We start from the raw sequence: 19,328 nt of genomic DNA on the forward strand, positions 1-19,328 counted from the left end.
TAACTGGTAAGATGACTAGAATCAGAAGTTCCAGATGCCTCTTTAAACCAGTTATATGGCTTTGACTCCAGCTATGTAGCACTCTCCTTTGTGAAGTCACTTCTGATAATATCAGGTTCATTAGCCCTACTTTGAATGAGGGCAGAATATCCTTTGGTGAGTACTGCTGAATCACAGTAGCCTAGTCAAAATGGTTTTCATCTCACTGGGTGATGAATGGTTTTACTCTCTCTTCCTACATATTTCATTGTGTGAAGATTCATTCCAACACACAGCCACAGCTTGCCTGAGTTTTCTTAATTGACGAACACCCCATGCAAAAAGTCATTTAGGACTGTAACAGATGCATTGCTTTATTTAGGCAAAAGCAGTCTTGTTGTCTGTCATTTTGTGGCTGATGTGAAAGCTCCGAATGGTGCATTGGCATTATCTGTTTGACAATGATTTGATGCAATACTACACTATGCTATAAATTAGTGTCAAGAAGCAAAATGCTAATGATAGAGCCCCCTCTATGCACTGGTGACTTAAATAGCATGTTTCTTTAAAATTCAACAGTGACTCACTCTCTTTTAAATAAAACCCCTCTGAGCTATTTAAATAATGCCATGAAGTTCTGGTACATATTTCCTTTGATTCTGAATACTTTGGTGTTTACTTGAATAATTATCCAAACAATCTTTTGAGCATTGTACTGAGTAATACTTTGAAACCTATTGCTTTGTATAACTAGATTTTTCCAAAGAAATGTTTGATTATAAAGTAAAATGGTGGAACTCTGTTCATTTTCTACTCTAAATGGAATTAAAGTTGACAGTGGTTTTCTGTTGTTTCTTAGAGATTGTACCAGACCTAGGTGAAGTCCTGAGCACCATTTTAAAATGCACTCATCACCTTTAGGAATCTTTTTCATGTGATCAAATTGGCATTATTAGAGAGAATTTCCCAGGATCGATGGAATCATTTTGCTCTTGGATGCCTAGACTTTGAGGCACACGCTGACCGAGCACGACTATCTGGAGGATTTTCTTTGTTACAGTTTTGTGCATTGATGAACGCCGCTGATGACATGTACGTTTTCTCCAAGTTTCAAATGCAAAGTTCAAGTTTTTGTATCCAGGAAAATATGTCAATGTGTCAGATTTCTGCTGCCATTTTCATCCCTACACACACATTCTGGGCACTCTCAAAGCTCTTTTGGATTGAAGTAATTCCAAGACAGTGCTATTGAAAAAGAAGTCTTTGTTGATGATGATCTGTTATATTCTACTACTATGTCCCTACTGCAGATAATATCTATGCACTAAAGGATATCAAGAAATGAAAAGAGAGTCCTCAAAAAAGAAGAAAATTCATCTTGTCATTTAGAATATTTAATAATGGGGTATGCTCTTTTCTTTTCAGAACAAAGATTTTAGAGCAATGTCTTTCCAAACCAGATCTGAACAGATGACAAAAAATTCTTTCCCAAGCCTGAGGTCTTTCTGTCATCTATAACTACAACTTGTTGAGTAAAAAGGTTGCAATGTGGCAAATGAGTTCTGCAGCTAAAGTGAGGGAAAATAATGATCTCAAAGAAGAATGCCTTCTAGTGAGGACATATTTTGAAGAATTACTCTTTTAATAGTCCCAAAAGTTGCTATGGGGCTTCTAACTTGAATACCTCAGGTCATTTATACATAGAGACAAACGTTGCAGAAAAGGATATTTCAGGTAACCATCACTTAATCTGAAAAATGATTTATCATTTGAAAATATCATCCTACTCTGCACCTGGAAAAGAACTGGAAAAAAAACCCCATCATTAACTGATAATAAGTATAAAATATCTTGTAATAGACTGGCCATTTTTGTACCGCTTCATAGTGTCTGAAAGAGAATCATTAGTAATGTTCTGACAGAAAAAAATAATCACTTTGGCATAATATAACCTGCAGGTATTACTAATAAAGTCCTCCCTCAGATCTAAATTGTGGTTCACACATAAATAGAAGTACAAATTGTCCTTATTCCATGCCAGCTGCAGTTGTGAGCAATGACATGTCTGGAAATATTCATATAATCAATCCTAAAATCCGTGTGTGTTTCAGTGAGGAGAAAAATCTAGCTACATATCACTTCCAGGCTAGACATATATAACTGAGGAATGACAAAATTGCTTCTTTGCAGTTTCATATAGACAGAATTTTTAATTATGCCAGCATTTAATAATGTATATTATCCTCATAGCACCCATACCAAAAGTGAAAGGAGCAAAGGATGAAAACCAACCCCTGAGCAAGGTGCACACCTACAGGTTTTGTCTATGGAGCAGGGCAGTTCCTACTCCAGAGCTCTCCTTTCTCTTTAGTGTTCACATAAGATAATTTTTATACATTGAACATACAAGTTGTCTTCATGATTGCTGAATTCAAATAATACCTTAGGAAGAAACAAAGAAATATCTCGTAAGGGAGCTTCTGTTCAACAGCAGGAAGGGTGGACAGAGCAGGGCCCGAGAGCAGCTGAATTTGTTAGTTAGGAGAATGTTTACAGAAAAAGGTAAGGAAGAGAAGATAGGTGAGGACAAAAAGAAAGAAATTAGGAAGAGATAGTATAAGAAAGGAAAATCAAGGGTACAGAAGATAAAAGGTATAATAGAAGAGTCATGTGGAATAAATCCTCAGATGCCGTAGAGCGGCTGCTCATGATGACTCATGTGTTTAACACTTCACCTCAATTATGGAGCTCTACAGCAGCCCTGTTGTCTTACTGCTGTAGAGGCAAAATACAGACACTATGAAACTCAAGGGAAAGAGGTTGTAAATGGGTGCATTCAGGACAAGGCAACGAGTTGGATTTCTTGCTCTTGGGTTATTTTTCCTCCTACAACCTTGTTTTTCTCCCTAGATTCATGTACAGTTGTCACAGCCAGTACTTCCAGCTTTGTTTTCCTATTGCTTTGTCTCCTGTTTTTGCACAGCATTTTGACTAAATCAAACCCAAAATCTGCAGATGTGGGACAGACAACTCACTCCATTCCCAAGGCAGAGGCAAAGGAAGTTAGCACACTTCCCTTTGTCTTTCCACCATTAGTAACTCTCAGAAGATCGCGATTGCCTCCCCACACTCCCGCATTAGAAAACTTTACCTAAGTGTTTCACCGGATGATCCCCTTCTTTTCCACAGGTTCACCAGGCTGCTGGAGCGGCTGGCAGCTGAAGATGACTTCCCATCCCCTACGTGCATGCGGACAACCGTCGACGTGGTGAACGCGCTGCGCACGTTCCTCTCCGGCTTGGCGAGGATGATGTAGACCTTGGGCACAAACATACAGCCAAGGGCCACCGTGGCACTCAGACTCACCGAGAAGCACATGGTGATTATCTTGTAGTTGCTTCCAAAATATATTGGCACAAAAGCCAGCCAGATGATGCAGGTGGTATACATGGTGAAGGCAATATATTTTGCTTCGTTGAAATTAGCTGGGACATTTCTTGTCTTAAATGCATAAAAGGTGCAGCTCAAAATTAATAACCCATTATATCCAAGGGGAGTCACAACACCCAAGTTGGTGGTGTTACAAATCAGGTAGACCTCTCGGATGCTTGGGTAATCATGCATTATATCTGGTGGCTCCATTATAAAGAGGGCAACTATGATGCCTAATTGTATACATATCAAGATAAATGCAATAACCAGCTGGGCGCAGGCACTCATGAACCTAGGCTTCTTTGTACAAATTTTCTTCTTGCTTCCAGCCAGGATTCTTGCAATGCGGTTGGTTTTGGTGACTAGAGCAGAATAACTCATAGCCGGCGAGAGCCCGATGCCAATGCGCTGAAGGTAGCAGTAAATCTGTTGAGGTTTTGCAATCAGACAGAAAGTGCACAAGTAACCCAAGCAGATGCCGGCCAGAATGATGTAGCAAAGCTCTCGGCTGGACGATTTGACCACTGGGGTATCACGGTACATAATGAATACAATTGTAACAAACAGCGTGGCCAACAGACCCAGGCATGCAAAAACAACGGCTGCAATTGGCTCGGGATCGCCCCATCTGAGATACTGGACAGGGATGAGGTCACAACCTACAGGAAAAGAGAAAGAGAAAGGTAAACTGAAGTATGTAGATGTGAGATTCTTTAATGATATTTAAAGGTTTTTCTGGTATTTCTCTTCTTTTTGTCTTTCAGGAAACTGCCATTGTGTTGAGTGTAGGCTCAGATCGTGTTAAAATAATGTCAATATAATGGCACAATAAGTAGATTTCAATGACAGCTTATTTCAGTAATACACTTTATCTGGAATAGAACATGATGACCAAGCTGATTAGGATAAGTCACCTCTCACAGTGGGAATTTGCCTTTTAAATTCTATGAAATATAGGAATTTAAGAAAAAATTTCTGCAGTAAATTGTACTACCTCAGTACAACCTGCTTCAGAGTTCTCTGCATACTATTTGCACTTAAAGGACTAGATGTCAATCCTACTAATTATACTGCATACTATGAAGTATACTGGTATTTGCTTAATGATTGTGGAAAGAAATCTTGCAGATTCTAACCGTCAAAAAAAGAGAGAGTGTTTCTCAGATGTGCTAGCTTTTTTTTTAACTAGTTAGTTTAGTTTCTAACTAAAATTTTTCTAAAATTTTCTAGAATTGGACTCGTAAGTAATAAGTAATTTGGAATGGCACACTGTACTTCTTTTTCTGCCACTCATCCTTATGAAATTTTTGAAGAATTAAAACCTAATTTAACTTGTGAAATAAAACGGAAGTTAATAAATTAGAAATAAAACTGAATTAGCAGTGCAACCCATTTAAGGACACTCATTTTCCAGTTTTGCATAGGTTTTAGTAAATCATTCCATTCATCTGGGTCATAGGAAGTCAAAAAGTCTTTTAATTCTACAGTGTACAGATCAATAGACAGGAGTAAAGGAACAAAAAGCAAACAAGTTTTTTTGTCAGAAAACTTGTTGCTGTCATCCCTTCTTCTTCCCTCCTTTGTGTTTGCACTGTTGAGGCTGGATAGGTGTTTCTGCTTTCTGCCCAGGATTTCTGGGCAGACATAGTTGTTGTGTTGCTGACTACAGCCATAGGCACATGATGGCATCCATCTTTGCATTTTACTCCCAAAAACTAAAACTCCATTTCAGGTCCTTTGACCTCGCTTCTTTTCATGACTTTCACTCAAGATGCAGATGGGTTCTGTGCCCTGTGGCACCAGGGTATACTATACCAGTGCCTACCAACAAAAGATTTGTTCTCTGCTTCCCATCAGCTGGTGATATCCAGGCACTTCCTGGGAAGCAGGGCTTCAGTAAATGTTGCAGTTGCTCCAGAACAAAAACGTCATAACAAAAAAAGTGCACATACCCATTTTATTGCTGAGCAGACATCATTTGGTACAGGATGTCTCTTTGGTCAGTTTGGGTCAGCTGTCATGGCTGTGTCCCCTCACAAGACCTTGGTCATAGCCAGCATACATACTCCAGAGGGAGGAATGTTGGAGAGACAGCCTTGATAAATGACTGCTGTGTTATCAGTGTGTCTCTAGCTACCAATGAAAAGCACAGCACTGTGAGAGCTGCCATGGGGAAAATGAACTCCATCTCAGCTGGACCCAATACAGTAATAAAAAAAGGCAGGACCTTGATGTTCTGGAGTGTAACTTCCTGAAAACAGAGGACATGCTGGCATTGCCAGACAGGGCAGGACAGGAGGGGGTGGATGATGGAATGGAGAAAATGCAACTAAAAGCTTTTATTTCCCCTATTCTTGCATTGAGGCTGACTAAACTTGATTGCAAAACCTAAATTACTTCAATTTTTTTTTAATTTTTGTGATCATGCAGTTGTGTTCTGGTTAGGTCATGCAGGAGACTGTCATCTTGACTTGTGGCTCTTGAGAAAACCTTTCACCCTGTGAAGACAGAGTGCCAGGTGCTCACATCTGTATTTTCTGCAGTGAGGGTAGTTAGGACTGTCTGCTGGGTATGTAGATGTCAAGAAATTTCAATTAATTAGGCAACCTAGGATCTCAATGACTTGATAAGCAGGAGTAAATGTATCAGGAAATATAAATAATATAAAAAATAAAAATAAAAATAAAAACAAAGACTATAACTATAACTATAACTATAACTATAACTGTAACTATAAATATAAATACAAATATATCAGGACTATAATTTGGGAATTTCTGCATGCGAGATCTATTGTATGCCTTTTCTTGCATTTTAAGTGGAGCTTAGAGTTTTCCAAATCTGCCACTAGCATTCTTAGTAGTAAAAATCATTTCATGAAACAGTATAGGTAGATATTAGGCCTAACTCCTTTTTTCTCCACGTATTTTTGCATTCTGTACCTCTACAGAAATAATATTTTTGAAGATAAAATGCCTTCAATTAGATTGCAAAAGTACAAGAAAGATATTTCTGTGTTCTTAAAAAGAGTAGAAAAATCAGTGGGATTGGGGTCAATGAGTCTTTGACATTAATGCAATTAAAGTATACAAATTTGCAGTCACTTTAGTGTAGGAGAATTGGGCCCCTTACTGAATACAAATTAATTTGCCATCCATACTTGCCTGCTTTAACGTGAAAACTTTCTCTTGCATTACTAAAACTATTACCACACCTAAACATAAAAAAGACATTACTTTTTTTCTGAAACATTCTCACTGCATTAGTTTTACCTTTTTAACTCTTGCTGGTTTAATGGGTTTACTTCTTCAGTATTCAGTGTTAGGGAGACTATTTCTTTCTGACTTTTTCAAGTTTAAAGTACCACAGTAATCATATCATTAAAATCAACATTTTACACAAGTGAGGGTTGTGAAAAAGGGTGAAATAAGAAGAAATCCCTCTTGTGTGCAGATATCTCACTGTGAGTTCTTCCCTAGGAAGTTTTATAAGTAAATGACCTCTAAATCTATTTCTGGTTTTTGCAAGATTTAACAAATATTTTGTGGAAACAAATAGTTTCCAGCTTCTAACACTGCTACATATTCTAGACAGATTTGAAGAGAAAAGGTCTTTATCTGGCAGCTGGCCTTTGCATGCAGGCAATGACATGGGGGCTAAATTTTGCCTCATTTCTTGCATTGTAGTAGAGAGGTGAATCATAACCAAGTGTTCTCATTAGTTTCAGACTATTTCATGCTTTCCTTGCTTTATTACTCTTTTTACATTCTCTTGGTGAAATACCTGAGAAAAGAGTTGAAAACTTGTCCTATTTTTCCCATCACTAAGTATACTTTACAAGGAGATTGCTAAATTTTGCAATGATTTATTCCTCAATTAAGATTTAAAGACTGGATCATCTTCGTGAAACAAAGATTGGTGAAGTTTTCATGTAATAATTTTGCAGGTAATGGTTTCAGACAATGGCACTTTTCAGAGAAGGACAACTAGATCAAGTAAAAGAAAGATGGGAAAACAGCACTGTGAGTGATCATGTTAGATTGATGACCAGGACTATATCAAGACAAAAGCTGAAAAATGGCACCACAAAAAGAACTCATTCCTGTCAATGGCCATGACAACGCCCCACAGCCTACCTCTTACACTTTATCAATGCCTCCAAGCACCTGGAAAGTTTTCTGTCCTAGCTGGCTCAGAAACAGGTGGAACGAAGCCAGCAGTCCTGTCCTATGGTGCCCACAGTGTGCTGTGGCATTAAGGTGATCTTTGGCTTGTGGAAAGGCTGTTTGGACCCAGTCCAATTTGTCCCAGATGTCAAGTTGTTCTATGCTCAAGGGTGCCTGGAGCCCCAGTAAAATTGGCATAAAACTACCCTTATGCTTTTCTGACCAGAAAGATAGCCAGTGTGGAGCAAGACATCAGATACACATGTGAACAGCAAGATGAACAGATAGAAAAAAATCAGAATTCCATTGTATATGCCGGGGAAAGGTTTCCTCGAAAGACCATCAAAAATCACCAAGAAAATACAGATAAGGATGTCTAAGGATCTTCTGAGAAAAAAAAATGCAGCTTCTGATATTTTGGAAAAGCCCCTAGCTACTTCATGGATGGACTAAATTTTGCCATGAACAAGAAGAGGAAATAATCTTGAAGGCCTGACCACTGCCATAGGTGTATTAGTAGGTCTATTAGTACACTGTCCTCTTTCTGTAGAGGCAACTTTGTCCCTTATTTCTGATCTTTCATACTGGATTAAAATTATTTCATCTGGGAGAAGAGTTTACAGATATAAACCACTATATTATAGTCCAAATTTTCTGTGGATTTGATGCTTAGCACTGCTTTAATTTGTTTTTATAACCTTGACACCTACAAGATGCCTCCAGCATCCATAAAAATGTATTAGCTTAGCACTGAGAAATCCCTTCCATGGTAACCAATATAAAATACGTAACTAAACTATTTTCAAAGGTAAACTTGACGGAATAGGGATTGTGAATAGGATTGACTCTGAAAAGTGAAGGTAATTCAATAAATTCTCTTAAGTTAACATCATGAGCTAAAGCTCACTGAATCTGCACATGGGGACTAAAACTGGCAGAAAATTGCTTCTAGTTTAGTAAGTTCTAAATATTTTTCAGTTGGTTTTAGCATCCTGGCCAGCAAGTTCGACCTGTAAAAATAGATTTGGTTTTCTTGGTAATTTTTTCAGACATCCTTCTAGGGTTACCAGAAATCCAAATACCAAGGGTGAAACTCAAACAACAACCTAGCTACATTTTAGTAATGTGTCTTCATATGGTATTTAGCACTCATTATTCAAAGTCTATTCATGTTATGAAATTAAATATTTTATATTAATGCTTCTAAATTTTTCTCTCATTTTAATCTCAAAAGATGGGAGAGGGATATTTTGACTATTTATTTAGGTTTCCACATATATAGAAAGTTGAGATACAAAAATGCCAACATCAGAATAAAAATCTACATAAAGCTGATGGATGAGCTTTTATAATTTGTTCTTGCTTTTTTTTCAACCCCAACATTATCCAAACAGAGGATTACACTCTCCTGAGTCCTGGGGGACATATGAGGATCCTGACCTTCACATGGAATCTGGACCATCTGAAGGGAGAGAGGACATTAACGTGTCAGAACTTTGTTTTGGTGCTATGGTAAATTACTGGTAGTCACTTGTCCTTTGCCCTGCTCTGGTGGGATCTTTTGACCTTGCTGCAATAGCAGGGCATGCAGAGGTGTCTTAGCTGCTGCAGCTCCCAGACTGGCACATTTACTGAAGCTATCAGCAAAGGTGGCTTTGCACAATGGAGGCAAACGGAGGCAGCTGATGACGGTGCATGTGTGTATTCTGCCACCTATGCAGGGATCTGGGGTCGCTCATGTTTTAAACCACGAAAGCTGGAGCATCTGTAGCTCAGGGGCTTGAGTCCCCAGGAACTGGAATATGTGGACTTATCTGTGCATTGCAGAGGCAAGGCCATGAATCTTAGAATAGCACATTAAAGTTACTTTGTGACCATATGGGAAATTATTCCTTGATTACACAAGTGTGCAGAATGATGGGAACAACTGATGAATTACAACAATCAGGTTTATCCTTATGCCAGCTCTACTGTTTTGATTTAAGTTTCACTAAAAAGTGCTGGCTGTGTGTGTTGTAAATGTTTTGTTCCAATGCAAACTTTCCATAACATAAGGCACAATTACAAGTGGATCCTTCTGGCTTTGTTGGCGAGATCCCTTTCATCCAGCCCGGGAGCCTCCAAGCGCTGCTCGTTGAGCTCAGCAATATTGAATGAGCTCCCTTGAGCCTGAAGTGCTGTGTGGCTCATGCTGGGCTGGAAGCTGAAGTTCACACCTTACCTGGAACAAGCAATTCAGGGAAGAAAAGTGTACAAACCCAGAACCAAGGGAGCAGAAAATGAGATCCTGGTCATAATATTGCTACCTGAACCCTTAACTCATCCACATATACCTTTTCCAAGAGGAAGACAGGGAAAGTGACTTACAGCAATGGCTACATTTCACTTGGAGTAAGAAATAAAAAGGAAAGAGAAATAAAGGGCACAGAAAACAGGGTGAAAACTGGACATTATCTCTTGTGATGTGCATCTATAACACTAGAAATAACCAGATGAAAATTGTGTTCTCCTACCCTCAGTCCCAATTACAGCCTTAACAATTATGATCAAAAGCAAGATCCTAGTAATGTTTCAGCACAAAAATCAACACAGACTAAATTTTGTTCAGACCCACATCAGACAATTGCTGAAATCACCCATGGCTGCAACATTTTAGCAAGAGGGAATACAAGAAGTCACCCTGATGAGAGCAAGTAGTTACCCTTTGAAAATATTTTGGGCAAGAGATGAATTGCCTTGTGCTTGGATGAGATGCAGAATCCAGTCTTATGAGACAACTGAGGCTCAGGCACCCGTGACTTCTGCCACGTGCATTTTTCAGTCCTTTCCACCCAAGGGTTTTTTGGATAATCCATCTCTTATCTGCCACTTCCAGATGGACAGCAAAATCATGACAAGGCTATCCTGGCTTTACTTTATTTGTGACTATTTATATGTACTTTATTTGGTGAAAGCATTTTTGTAGTTATAGTAAGAATATATATTTCTGATATATACTGTCACCCTTGAATGGCAAAGAAAATATTTCAAGAGGTGTAAATAGTTAAGCTCCTATTTTCATCAGAATCCAATTAAGAAAATCAAATAATCAGCATTTTTGGAATACACAGAGACTGAGAAAAATGTCAATACAACCTGAAAATAATCCAATTTTAACTAAAATTAATATAATCTAGTTTTCTTGCCATTCCTGAGGCCACTAGACAAAACTTTGGTTTTGGTATTGTTGTATGCTGTCCTTGAATATCAGAAAGACAGAATAATTGCTTCTTTCTCACCTCAAAAACGTCCTTAAATGCTAGTAGTAACTAAGATGTTCCTACATACACTGGAAAAGCTCTGAGACATGGAACAAAATTTTTTTGGTCTTTCTAGAGCATCATTTTTGAGGGCAGAAGGCCACGTCCTCAGATTCTTCTAAAGCTTTTGATAAATTAGCATCAATGTTGGTCATCAGCACTAAGAAAATCCGTCCACTTCTATCTAAGCTTGTGAGGCATCTATTTCTCTTCCACCTGCTGTAAATATAATGCAAAGAAGAGCTTTGAGGAAGACTGGAGCGACTGGGATATACTGGGATGGACTTGAACCACCGAGTCCTTCCTGCTGTAGTCTGTGGCTCTGCCCGGCTGGCCACACTAATGTGTAAATTAGTGTTGTATTGTGTGGATGTTGCCTACACAACACATGGGGACTTAGGGGAGCTACAGCAGATTGGGAAGCCTAACTTGCTAAGCCAGGAGGAAGAAAATTACTTCTGGTACATGTTGGGGTAAGTACACATACATCTTTAGAAAATGAGGCAACTTACTGTGTTTCTGTCTAAGGAGGAGCCTGATTTCTGGGGAATATTGTATGCAAAAGCAATCTGAAATTTGTGACGAAATAAAATATGGGCAGTTAGCATTCCCTTTCTTGCCTCAGCTTCACTTCTAGATGGAGACATTTTCCAGTAACTGATTTAATCAAGAGAAACTCTTATTCCCACCTACCTTTTCCACCACTTTGGATTCTCTGTGCCTTTCTGTACTTCAGCACTTCAACGTATTTTTCTGTGCTGAGAATAACTTTGTTTTCCTACACATATTGCACCCCTTCTGTCTTCTCCCTGCTGCATCTGAATTCTGATATTCCATAGGTGGCTGAAAAAGTGCATTAATCTGTCTTCCTTTCTGTCAGTAACATCCCTGCCATTACATGTTTTATTTAGTGAAGTTTGTGGCACAAACCTGATGCTGATCATTGAGCATAAGAAAGATATAAGCAATGTTTTGTTATGTGAGCCAAGATAAGGTTCCAAACAAGTTTTTATCAAAGGTCACATCTTGGCAAACAGTGAGGTGCAGCTCCATGTTGAAAGCCATTTCACGTGTGGGGCTGATAAATTTACAGGACTCTCATCTGAAGGTGATCATGCAGGGAAGACTTATTCTAATGAGTTTTATATGTGTAGCCTTGTGGAGCTGACATTCCCTAGGAAATGGCTTTATCAAGCAGCAAAGAGACTTAGTACGCTGCAGTATCAGATGTAGGGACATTTCAAGGAGATTGCTGTATACTTTAATAAACTGAATGGAAATTTCCTTGCCAGAATACAAAATACATCAACCTCTCCTTACTTTTAATGCACATTTATTACTAAATCCTATGTTGTAAACAAGATTTAGAGGCAGGTTTTTTACAAGCACAAAAGTTGGCACTGGTAATATGATCATTAAAAATATAGCTCATTATTTTGTATGTATAAGCTGGGAATAGATTTCTTAAAGTGTCTTTGTGATGCAAAGTTAAATTAGACAAGATCCAGCCATCATGCTGACAATAAGCTGGGTGGGGACTAGACAGCTCTGAAGCTGTGAGATGGGTGTCCTGTTACTAGGAGGGCACGTTCCACCAGCCGTGCTCACGGAGGCCAAAGAGAGGGGGAATGGTTTCCAAATGGGGCCTGCCAAATTTGTGCCTGGCTGAGGAACAAATGTTAGATCTCCTGAGGAACATTGCTTGGCACTGATGTCAAGGGTTCCTTTGTATACAGATTGATTTTGGTCCCCATAAAGACATAAAATGCATGTCTGAAGCCAGACGAATGGTTTGCAAAATGTAATTTTGCGAACAAACACAAAATGTTTGCTCATTTAATGCACAAATCTGTTGGCTAGAATAAAAATACAACTGATTTCCTCAAAAACAATCAGTGATAGGTGGAAAACCATTGACTCAACCTACAAAAGCTTTTGAGGTGCCAACCCATCCCACTCTTCCATTCTGAGGGAAAAGTGAGACTTTCAGAGGGTAAATCCTCCCATGAGCCCACAATACCATGTCATGCTTGAACCATGGAAATATGTATGTCCTGGGGAGCCAGCTCCAAGCATGGAGCCTGAGGGTCAATTTGGAGGTCTGGTCACTTCACGTTAGCTTATGTATGGTGCTCAGTGTCCAATTACACAAACTCACTAAGTGGACAGTTCCTTCCCACTACTGGTTCTTTGCCCACTCTGTTGGCACTGGCAGCAAATGCCCTCCTAATTGACTCGTAGCAGTTGCTTTATTAGCTGATCTATGTTGAGTAAAACCCCAGGTGCTCACCTAAACAAGGGCATAAGTTGGGATCTACAACATCTCTGTTGTACAAAAACAAAGACAAAATCCGTGGAGGCAGAAGAGCAGAACAGTTGCACCAATTGACCTTCATGAACTGATCAGCCTGGTCCCTGCAACGTGGCCTTTGGAAGCTTCTGAGAAGTATAACTCACATTGTGACCACACCCTCAATACTCCAGGGGACACATGCAGCCTGTTCTCTTTTACTCCCCTTCTCCATTCTCCTGTCATAAGAAATCTTTCCCTGAGAGAAGAAGGCTTTGCTGGCTTGTTGCCCAGGGAGGCAGAACCGGAGGAGAAGAGGATAGACATGGCAGAACTTTAAAGTCCATTTTACTGCTATTTCTCAGTTGAAAGTTTTTTTTCTCAGGGAAAGTGTCATGTTTGATATTTTCTGAAAAGTACCCCATCAGTTTTATGGTTAAATTATATTCTTGCAATAATTTGGTAGTCAAGCTCATTTATCACAACAATGCAAGAATCCATAAGCAGGAAAGATCAACTTTATAAATAAAAATCTGCCTAGAGGCCAAACCTTGCTTTACACTCTCCCACTTACATAAATTCATGCAGCAAACTGTATTTTCCTTTGCCTTCCCTCACACCTCAGTTTTTCTCCTCATCCGTAGAAACTATACGCAAATCAGGTCTGTCACCTCTTCTTGGAAAAAACTTCTTTTCTTCCCTTGTTTACACAAAGCCTGGCACAGTGAGAACATGATCACTGAACAGTGTTTTGAAGAGGTTTGTGCTCTGAACGTTCGAATACTTGAATTCTGTTTATTAGTCATAAAGAAGAGAGGCTATGGGATACAATGTTGGTGTAATTTATCTCCAAAGAAGCCTAACTGGCATTCTGCAAGAGTACAGAGGTCTATGGCAAGGATGAGCACTGTGTTCCAGAAGACTCTGATGAACAAAGGACTACTGCAAACCAAAGTCTGTTTAGAGCACTTGAGCTTTTAGCAGTAGTAACTGCAGCAACTAAACCAGAACTTTGTCAGATTAAAAAAGAAAGTAGTGCACTGTTCCTCTGCTTGAGGGGATAATAAAACTCTTAAATTCGATCTTTCTTAATAATTTCTCTGAAAAAACTTAGTTTCTGTTTCTATTTGGGGAAGGGTAAGATCTGCATTACCAGCTGGAGGTTAGGACACAGCTGAATAGAAAACCTGGACATTTTTTATTAATTTCAAGATCTAGTAATTCAGGTCTTTAGAAAGGAGTTGAACTATGTGAATAATTCCTGGATCAGGTTCAGGAGATAAATATCAGCTTCAGTTCAAATTTTAGCTTTACTGTCATGTTCCCTCTGACCAAAACAATCCTCATACTCACCTGTATCTGCAATTTGTTCCTTCAGCTCATTAGATGAGCACTTTCATTGACAACACAAGCACAACCTCCACTCATTTACCTGTGAGGTCCTCGTTGGGCCAGGAGCCCAGCTGGCAGGCTTTGCACGTGTATTCATCAGAGACATATTCGTTTTCTTTGCAAGGAGTGCAGGTCCAACAGCAACTCACTTCTCCTTTACGGATCACCTGAGACAAAAATTGACATTTTGTTTTAGCAGCATAAACATGCATTCATGCTCACCCAGTTAGTTATTTACTTTTTTAATATCTTTTTTTTCCTAATAGAAGAGGTTTTAAAATTTTATTATTCCTTTTTCATTATATGTTTTCAAAGACAAAAATTTGACAAAAATGTTTTATGTTCTATGTTAGAAGAAAGAATCCTCCAATCACAGAGAAGTATAAGTGGAGATACAGAATGACAAAAAATACTTTTTTTTTCCCTCTTAGAATTTGCAAAGCTCCATAGCTGTCAATGTGCCTATGGAAGTCAGTGCATGATAGTGAAGAGACTATCTTCTGTATGAACCACCACAATGTGGTCCATACAGAGAAACATGTCAACAGTATTATGTCCCTAAGGGTTGGTTACCCAAAGACTTTTGGATGCTTATTTTTCATCCAATAGGGAGTGAGTTATTAAAGCTGATTTTTCCAGACATCAAACTGAACATGCCTTTTCCAGAATTATTTAATTACTGCATTTATAATTACCATTTAACACTGAGAATCTTCTCCATTCTAACATCTGACCCGATTTCTCATTTCATAATTTGCTATCAAATGCTTATGATTGAAATGTAGATTTTTTAAGATCCTTATTTACCATCTCTAGAAACATCTATGTTTCTTGTTAATATATCTTTCTTTTGAAAAAAAAAATCCCCATTTTCTCTGCTCTTCCCAAACAGTTTATAAACAAATACTCCCAATTATAACATAAGAAATAGGTTTTTTTATCTTTTGCAATGATAAATTCAGAAAGTGTATTCAAAGCCAAATATCTTTACTGAAATTTTAATTCAAAGCCAAACATGTAAAGGAGCATAATCAAAAAGAATTGGCTAGCTCTTTGCAATGCTGCAATGCAAAAAAAATTTTATAGTCTAATTTTCATCAGCAACATGGAGATTTCAAAAACTTCAGACTTTGTGATTTTGTTGTTTTCGGTTTTTTGGGTTTTTAAATTTTTTTTGGTTTTGTTTTGATTTTGTTTGGTTTTTGTTGTTGTTGTTGTTGTTGTAGAATATGAGAAGAAAAACAGCAACACCAAAACACTTAAACTGAAGGAAAGGCTAGAAGAGCATAAGTATTTATTCTGCAAGAGTTGAGACTAGAGCTACTTGCAAAACAGAATATCTGTCCTACAGAATAAATTGTATCTTGGGATTTCATTCATTTGGAAATAGAATGAAAAGTTGAAGGAATGACAAACTTTTTTTAATTAAGAAAATAAATTTTTAGAAAGCTTGTACTAATTTTTAGAGATATATTTTAGATAAATATTATATTAGATGGCAAAATAAAAACCCTATGTTATTATCAAAACACCCAAAATTCTATATGAGCAATTAATTTACCCTTTTCAATGTACCTTTCTGGCAAATGAAGATCTTCTTTAAAATACTTAGAATTTGCAAATAAATCAGGAGACTGGTACACTGGTAATTTCTTGCCCAGCACTACCAAGAAGGATTATGTATTCTCCTCTAGAAATCAAGATAATTATTCTTCAAGACTCAGAGTAAAGTCAGACCATTTTTTGTGTTAAATTGCTTAGCCAGCAATTTATTCATCCTTTCATTTTTCTTTTCCTGAATAATTCTTTGTTGTATCACTTAACTGTAAACTAATTTTTCTGTCCTTTTTAACAGAAATGTCTTTAAAACTATTTAAAAAAAATATTTTCCCTTGTCATCTGGACAATCCCTTGAACCTGTATTTATTTAAATAATCATATATCCATTCAATAATATATATTTCAAATGTATAGAGTTTTGGGTTGTTTTCGGATTTTATCAAATCCTGTAGATCCATTCACCAACTGTAGCTGAATTTTGGGTAGCACTACATTCAATGTTTCAAATTACTCCATAATAACACAGTCACAGAGAAATTTACAGGAAAACCACCACAGAGCTTGGTAGGGTCAAAATCTCACCATCATTTGTGAAGACCATGAAGATAAAGACTGCCAGGTAAACTTTGAGATTTATGATCAATAACCTAATGGGGAGCAAATAGAACATTTCAGCCATGTATCTGAGTGTGTGATGACTTGGCTTGTGAAGGATCCTCTTGGGAGAATCCCTGGCACCATGAGCAGAAGGTGGCAGGCGACTGTGCTAAGGAAGATCACGAGATTCTTCCCTCCACCTATGTTGTGACAAAACAGATCATAAATGAGCTCAGAGCCATGCAGTTCTGGAGATGTTTGCTGTTTGTCTGCCTCTGTCCTCCCCGTGTGTGACTGTGCCTGGAGCAGGCTAACAGAGCCAAGTTTGGTGGCTGTGGGAGTAACTCATCCCACCTGCATTTACGTGTCTGCAGAAGGTGTGCTCTCATCAGAACCAACTGCCCTAGCTGGGTGTCCTTTGCCCTCAATGAAGAGAAAGAAGTCGTTCTGCACCAAGCTGGATCTTAAAATTTCCAAATTCTATACAAGGATGAGATGACTCCTCATCTGGAATATCATATTATTCATAAGTCTGACATAATTCCTTATGTTTACACTGGGAACAAATACAATTGGTCTGATGAAACTCATATGACTCTGCCAAAAATTACTTAGTGAATTAAACAGGGTGACTGTGCCCTAAAACTCTGTAAAATTCAGACTAAAGAGATTAACTTTGTGTTGCAGAGATTCCTCATGCCCCCATCAGCCCCTCTCTGAAGCTGCTTCCCAATTTTCAGTCATGCTGTTTTAACATATGAGAAAATTGAGCTTCCAGTGAGACTTGTCAGAAATCACACCTGATTTTTTTTTATGGTTAAATGTACCATCTTCTCATTCCACTGGCTTTTTATAAACGACTGCAAGGTAAGTTATGGACTTGCACTATTTTATTTGTTCTGCAGGAAGCATCATGGGATGCTGAAGAAAATATTGTATAATTAATATATGACAGACTCATGTATGCTCCTTGTTTACTGAAGCATGGAACTAGAGGAAGGAAAAATGTTACCTATATGTCCTGAAGTTTGAAGTACTGGTAGTAGTTGATGTTTTGATGATGTATTCTGATAGTATCTCATGATACCACACACTTAAGGTCTGATTAGTAACATTCCAGTCTGGGTGACTCTCTAGCACTGAAATTTAGCTGCAATTGTACTGACAAGTCCCAGTCAGGGATTTGCACTCCACTGAATCAGATGCTGTAAAAATATGCAGCAAAAAGCCTCCAAAAAATACCTGTTTGAAAGCATTTGGAATATCAGTTAAAAAAAAAAAAGGTCAGCAGGCCACATGTATAGGAGTCAAGAAGATGACAGTTTATTAAAACAGAGAGATGATTATGGTAAGAGTAAGAACTAAATACATAAGTCTGTACATTTTAATTAAAGTGTGGGATTCTGCTTCTCCTGGTAGAAGTCAAGAAAAACTTTCTTTCAAATTTCAAGGCTACTGCAAGACTGAAACAAATGAAGAAAATATTTACCTTTATTTGGCCTTTTTCACAGGGTTCACTGCACACAGATCTGATGATATTACTTTTCTCTGACCATATTTCATCATCGTCCATTTTCAGCTCACCATTGTCCCAGCTGCCAACATTGATATAATCGAAGTAGTCCTTCCCCATTTGTTTGAAATTCATGATTTCATATCTTTGGAAACAGAAAGGAGAGACATAGCTGAGTTGAGGCGAACATCATGAAATATTTCAAATTAAAGGAACACCATACAGTTGAAAATCAAACATGCAGAAATAAAGAAGAAAAAAATTTAAAGAATTATGCTTGCCCTTGAGTATCTCACAGTAGTTTCTGTGATATCATAATCTTGCTTTTCCTTTGTATGTTAAGTTGTGGGGTTGGGGTGTTTTCTTTTTTCTCTTTTAATTGAGTTTTGTTTTGAGTTTATTGCTGGGTGGTTTTTTTTCATCACGATAAAAGTTCCCTGAACACTCTGGGGTTAAGTGACTGTGTTTCTGAGAATGAATGTTTATTTATGGAAAACAATGAAATGAGCCAAACACAATTAAATCTGTGCAATTTCCAGCCCTTGAAGCCAATTGCATGTGAAGCCCCAGTTCCCTCCATAGCAGATGCTGACTAATCTAAACCTATAATGCCAATTCCTAATACTATGTGCTCCTCACTGTCTGCAGGTGCTTATTCCACTCCTGAAGGAAGAAGAGGACAGATAAACTCTCAGAAAGAAGTAGAAGCAACCTCTGTGCAATCAAAGGAAAATTCCTGCAAGATGAAATTTGGTGTGGCACCCAGAGAAGAATCAGGCATCACTCTTCAGGCACAAGAATCTTTCTTTTTCTTTTTTTTTTCTTTTCTTTTCTTTTTCTTTTTTCTTTCCACTTTCTTTTCTCCAGTATTGCACCAGTAAATGCTGGTCTTTCCTGTCCATACAAATTTTTTTTATGTAATTCCTTGGTGATTGAAACACATTTAATTCCTTGTACAGTATGGTGTGGAAGAGAAAAATCACTCATGACTAAGTCCTAGGCTGCTTTTGGGTCAAAGATAGAGCCCATCAGAGTTTTCAGTTTCATATTCCTCTTCCTCCTACTTTCTCTTCAGTTCCCACAGTCTTGCAGAAAGTCTG

At 38.1% G+C, this 19,328-nt stretch overlaps 1 protein-coding gene across 6 annotated transcripts in view; it reads right to left on the reverse strand.

The window, feature by feature from the left end:
* GRM5 (glutamate metabotropic receptor 5) overlaps positions 1-19,328 on the reverse strand; it is a 247,122-nt gene that overhangs the window by 26,227 nt on the left and 201,567 nt on the right. For all 6 annotated transcript variants that reach the window (XM_088159342.1, XM_088159343.1, XM_088159344.1 and 3 more), the window contains 3 exons: positions 18,205-18,373; positions 14,599-14,725; positions 3,131-4,070 (listed from right to left, as the gene is read on the reverse strand). In XM_088159342.1, the coding sequence (XP_088015468.1) occupies positions 3,131-4,070; positions 14,599-14,725; positions 18,205-18,373 (1,236 nt within the window). The remainder of the gene's footprint in view (positions 1-3,130; positions 4,071-14,598; positions 14,726-18,204; positions 18,374-19,328) is intronic.

Source organism: Sturnus vulgaris, chromosome 2 (genome assembly GCF_052056855.1).
Source record: "Sturnus vulgaris isolate bStuVul1 chromosome 2, bStuVul1.hap1, whole genome shotgun sequence".
Taxonomy (NCBI): Eukaryota; Metazoa; Chordata; class Aves; order Passeriformes; family Sturnidae; genus Sturnus; species Sturnus vulgaris.